The sequence below is a fragment of the Penaeus monodon genome, chromosome 6 (assembly GCF_015228065.2).
Source record: "Penaeus monodon isolate SGIC_2016 chromosome 6, NSTDA_Pmon_1, whole genome shotgun sequence".
Classification (NCBI taxonomy): Eukaryota; Metazoa; Arthropoda; class Malacostraca; order Decapoda; family Penaeidae; genus Penaeus; species Penaeus monodon.
Window position 1 is genome coordinate 44,284,309 of NC_051391.1, and position 5,000 is coordinate 44,289,308.

A 5,000-nucleotide genomic window follows, 5' to 3' on the forward strand; every position below is an offset into this window, starting at 1 on the left:
CCAAAACCCCACAAAAAAATAGTGTCGGGTAGGGGGTGTGTCGGCAACCCCATAAAAGGTTCCCCGGGGGGTATAAAAAAAATTTTTTTGGGGAACCTATTGTTAGGGCCCCTCCCCCTAATCCTTGGGTTACCGGCCCCCAAAGGGGAAAATTTCGGCATCGAAAGGCGCTCGACTGGTGGGGGAAAAAACCGGGGTTAGGAGTTTGGGCCTCGTTTGCCTTTCTTGGGGAGGGGGAACGTTTCCTTTTTTTAGGACCCCCACCCCCGCCTTGTCGACCTCATGGTTGGAGCCCCGGCTACGTACAGGTGGGCGTGGCTTTTGGGCAATGCAGAAAAAAATTTTAGTTACGGAAGGAGGGGGGGTAGGAAAGGCTGGGGAGGGTAAAAAATAGCCCCCGCAACGAAAACATTTTGTGATATTTTTGCAGGGAGATTCTTTCCCGCTTTTATTTGGTGTTAGTCACGTTTTTCCCTTTAATTTTGTAATTTCCCCTTTTTCAAAAAAAATGAAAAGGGGGAAAAATTTTTTGGGAAAGAGGAATTTAAAAAATTTTTTTTTTTTTTCTACAAATGGGCAAGGGGAAAAACAAGCAAGCAGCCATTTAAAATTTTTTTGGGGGACTTTCGTTTTCAAAGGGTGTCAGTGATGGCGTTCGGGTGGCCAGTTGGGGGAAAACCCCTGTGGAGACACGAATTGTATTTTCTACATCGTTATTTTAGGTAGGTCATGTTTTTTGTTTTTTCTAGCTACATTTTTCCCCATCATCACCACTTCTCTGCATCCCTTTACATTGGGGCCGGGTTTTTCAAAGATTATCCAAATTCTCCCTTTTTCCTTTTAGAAACGAGTCTTCGCCTTTTTCAATTTCATTGACACCGAAACAAAAAATAAAAAAGGAATACATAGAAAAAAAAGAACATATAAAAAAAGGGGTTAGGGGGGATTCCCCTGACCACTGACAGTATACTTAAACACTAAAATTATAGTCCCCTTTTCTATTATATCCCATTTTTTGGAAAAACCCCTTTTAGATTAAAAAAAAAAAATACCAGGGGTCAAGAAAAAATCACCAGATATGGAAAAGATTTTCAAAAATTTCAAGCCACTCTCGGGACACCGAAATTCCTTTTTGGGTAAAAAAAAGGGGTCTTTCGAATTCCCCGGACCCACCCCTTGCTTTTCGGGGCTTCCTTTAAAAAGCAGATGAAAAGGTTTTGGGAATTGGCAGGGGGCCTTTTTTGTCTTTTTTTCTCAGTCCAGTAAAAATCTACTTTAGCGCATTTGCCGTTATGTACAAGCTTTAAAAGAATGCTGATGTATTTTTTTTCGGGGGAGTTTGTCGTTCGGGGCGGGGTTTCTGTTTTCTTTTTACATTTTCTATTAGTTAAGTTTTTTGATATATATATATATATATCACGAAACTAACCCAAAACGTGCGTGTATAGAAATATCCCCAGATTCCCAAACCCTTGTTTTTCCCCAAATCATTATTCATACCAAAAAAGAAGATTTTTTTGCTTTTTCCCTTTCCAGCCCCGGTCGCAGTGAAAAAAAGAACTTACCTGTACCGCATTGCTGGGGAAAGTTTAAGAAAGCATCAATTTTTTAAACGTGTGGAGAGGCCCCCCAAAACCAGTCACCCTCGTTTTTGTGTTTCCTGATAAGGGGAAAAAAAAAATAAAAAAAAAAAAATAATTAAAATAATAAATTTAATTTTTTAAAAAACTAGGGGTGTATTTTCTTTTTTCTTTGCTTGTCGAGCTATTCTGTCTCGGTTTCTTTTTTCCTTTTTTCAATAATTATGGTCGTGGACATTTCCCAAAACTGTCGACTTTTTTTTTAAAAAGAAAACCCAAAATATATTTCAGGTATATTTTTTTAAAAAGGGGGTGTTGGGGTTTTGTGTTTGAAAAGGGGAAGGGGAGAGAGAGAGAGAGAGAGAGAAGAGAAGAGAGAAAGGGGAGAGAGAGAAAAAAGAAGAAAAGAGAAGAAAAGAGAAGAGAGGGAGAGAGAGAGAGAAGAGGGGAGAGAGAGAATTTTTGGGTAAGGGGAAAAAGGAACTTCCCAGACTGGTGGAAAGTTTTCATTTGATAGGGGTTTTACCTTTAATTTTCTTTTATTCTCTATTTGGGCTTAAAAATTTTCAAACACAGGGGGGGCCGGAAAAAGAGTAAAAAACGGGCCCCTTGAGGGGGTTTTCCCGGGGGCCATCCCGAGGTTCAGTTTAAAGGTTATTGGTTCGTTTAGGGCCTGGGTTCCATGGGTCAGGAACGGGTCTTCTACTTTCTCCCCGAAAAGTTTTTTGGGGTTTGATAACACCTCGGCCACTGGCGACAAATAGATACGAAAAATTTAATACTAAAAATTTTTTTTATATGGAAATTTGTAGGGTATATAAACCCCGAGTGGGGGTGGAGATAGAAAAGAAAGGGGGAAGGGGGAAAGGGGGGGGAGAAGGGTTGAATTTATTTTGGGAAAAAAAATCCCTCCCTACCACGAGTACCTTTTTCACAATTAAAAAATTGGCAAAACCCTTTTTTTAAAGAAAAAAAGCTTATCATCAGCCCCCTTTACTTCCCCAGTTTTCAGGGGGAAAAAATGGCCTTTTGAAGCCCAAAACTAAGAGTGAAAAGAACAAAACAATATGCTGCACTAACGAATTCCTTTGTTAATTACAGTTTATTTCCACAGTTACGCGACCTCAAGGGGCGAGAACTGCGTGTGTTTACATTCAACCACGCCCCATCTGTATTCTCCGACGTGGACCAAGACGGCTTTTTGCATAACGTGTCGGGTATCGATATCAGGGTGAGGTTTTTAGGTAGAAAGTACGGTGTAAAGGTTGCGATGCCAATTTTCTGTGACTCCAGTGTCAAAATTGATGTAAACATTCTCATTCATTCTGTTCTGCCTGTCTGCCTGTCTCTCTGTCTGTCTCACTCTCTCTCTTTCTTTCTTTCTGTCTCATTCAGTCTCTTACATTCTCAGTCTCTCTCTTTCTCTTACAAATACACATCACAACAAGACTAGAATGAGCAACCCATTGTTCTCCCAAAGTTCATTAAGCTAGGGAAGTTTGGTGGCAGCTATCTTTAGGGCTGAAAAAAAAAACATATTTACTGTATTCGCTGTCAGATTAACGATACCAAGTTGCAATGTCTGACTATATTAACCATACATGCCCTGATATGAAGAATGCATTGTACAAGTACGACTTTTTCCTCTATTTTTTAGTGTAGTTTACCTTTGTTGATAACACACAGATCCATATACCCTATAAGACCTAAGTTCTATCTATATCTAGGAAGAACTCTGTCTTGTTTCTGTTATCCATCAAACACAACAGTCAAATCGTGTTTTGGAAATAAGAAATACAGTTTCTGGGTATGATATGGTTAATATCTTTCCAAAAATCTTTACAACTTTGGTAGAAAATCCACCATGCACAAACTAGATTTACTTAAAGATAAGATAACATTTTCGAAATAATTTCATCTTCATCTGTGGATGTAGAAGAGAGGAAAGTATATAAAGGGAAAGTCAAATATCCATCATGACCTACACCTCTGATCCTCGATTTCTTCTTTTCATCTCTTAGCAAATTGGGTTATTCACGCCTTGTTCTCGACACGCGCGATACAGGTTGTTGTATGACTCTACTTCAAGAGAGACTCCTCCCTGCCTGTTCTCAGCAAGGGAAATCAACTCTCTCCATTGCCCCCTTCACACGCTCATCTGTAAATTCACCTTTCGCCAAATGAACAATCTTGGTCACCAACCTGACTCACATACATGATGCCTCTACTGTGATGAACAGGATTTTGGCGAGGCCAGTGCTAATCTCAGCACATGTACGCTATATCCAAGAAACACATGAACAACATCCTTTTCTGCCATCGGTGCGACAGTAGCCGCGGTCTGGTCAGCAGCTTGTATCAGTTTTTCTGTTGTCCATTTTCTCAGACTGGTTGAATCTTCCCTGATAAACAATTTCAAACTTAACGGCGGTTTTTCTCCTACGGACATTTTCTTTTCGCACATCCTCAGCCCGGCCACCCTTTCCAAAGATCGCCCAACCTCTGTCTCTGATTTTGTTTACCTGTTCTCACCTTCTCATGAACGATGTTGCTTCTCTCGTTATATACCTTTTCCTCTTTACCCCTTCAGACCTGAAGAGGAAAACCATGATGATTTTCGAAATTGTTGGCTCACTTTTCGGTAAACCTTAATTTGTGGATCATTGTTGTTGGAAACAAGTGAGGCTACGTGTTTTATCATAAATCTTTACATCATTGTTTGTTGGAAAACAAGTAGCCTTCTGCTGATTAGAAAAGTTGCAATTCCTTCAATTAGTTTGAAGAATGATCTTGTAATGTTAATGTAGCTATTTCGTGCAGTAGTAATATTGTTGAAGGGCGTTTCTATCGGCAAGCATAGTTTCTCATGGGTCAACAAAATTCATTATCGGAATTGCTTTTACTCATTCGCACGAAATTATATATAAGTACGATAAGAATAGATTGAGTATATTCAGGCATATTAAGAGTTCCTTGACAAACTTTTCTTGGCCTCGATATGCAAAGGGGTTAGATTAAATTAGGTCTAGGTTAAAGATTGTAGTTTGTATTTGTTGATTGTATTTTTTCCTCTAAATTTGGAGGTTGATATAGTGTTGGAAGATGTAATCTGACACTAAAAGAATTGAGAACTAGAAATTTTGCACTGCGGCTTGCCCATACCACTTTCAGAGAGAATTTTAACAAGGTTTGCACATGCCAAGATTTCTGGCCGCCAGTGCGAAAGGTTGCTTTCTTAAAGTGGGAAGAGTTCTTTTATCCCCCTTTGTTTGTCAAAGACGCAAATGTTTAGAACAAAATAAAAATGGAAATTTCACAATATCTTTGGTATATAGAGAGTACAAGAAAATGGACATTTCAGGTGGTGCAAGCGATAGGAAAAACGCTGAATTTCAAACCAGTGTTCGAACATCCGGGACC

At 39.4% G+C, this 5,000-nt stretch overlaps 1 protein-coding gene across 1 annotated transcript in view; it reads left to right on the forward strand.

The window, feature by feature from the left end:
* LOC119574031 (sodium-dependent noradrenaline transporter-like) overlaps positions 1-3,764 on the forward strand; it is a 23,678-nt gene extending 19,914 nt beyond the window's left edge. The window contains exons 15-18 of the mRNA XM_037921121.1: positions 2,157-2,266; positions 2,695-2,886; positions 3,308-3,387; positions 3,602-3,764. Of these exons, the coding sequence (XP_037777049.1) occupies positions 2,157-2,266; positions 2,695-2,886; positions 3,308-3,387; positions 3,602-3,764 (545 nt within the window). The remainder of the gene's footprint in view (positions 1-2,156; positions 2,267-2,694; positions 2,887-3,307; positions 3,388-3,601) is intronic.
* The last annotated feature ends 1,236 nt before the right edge of the window (positions 3,765-5,000 follow it).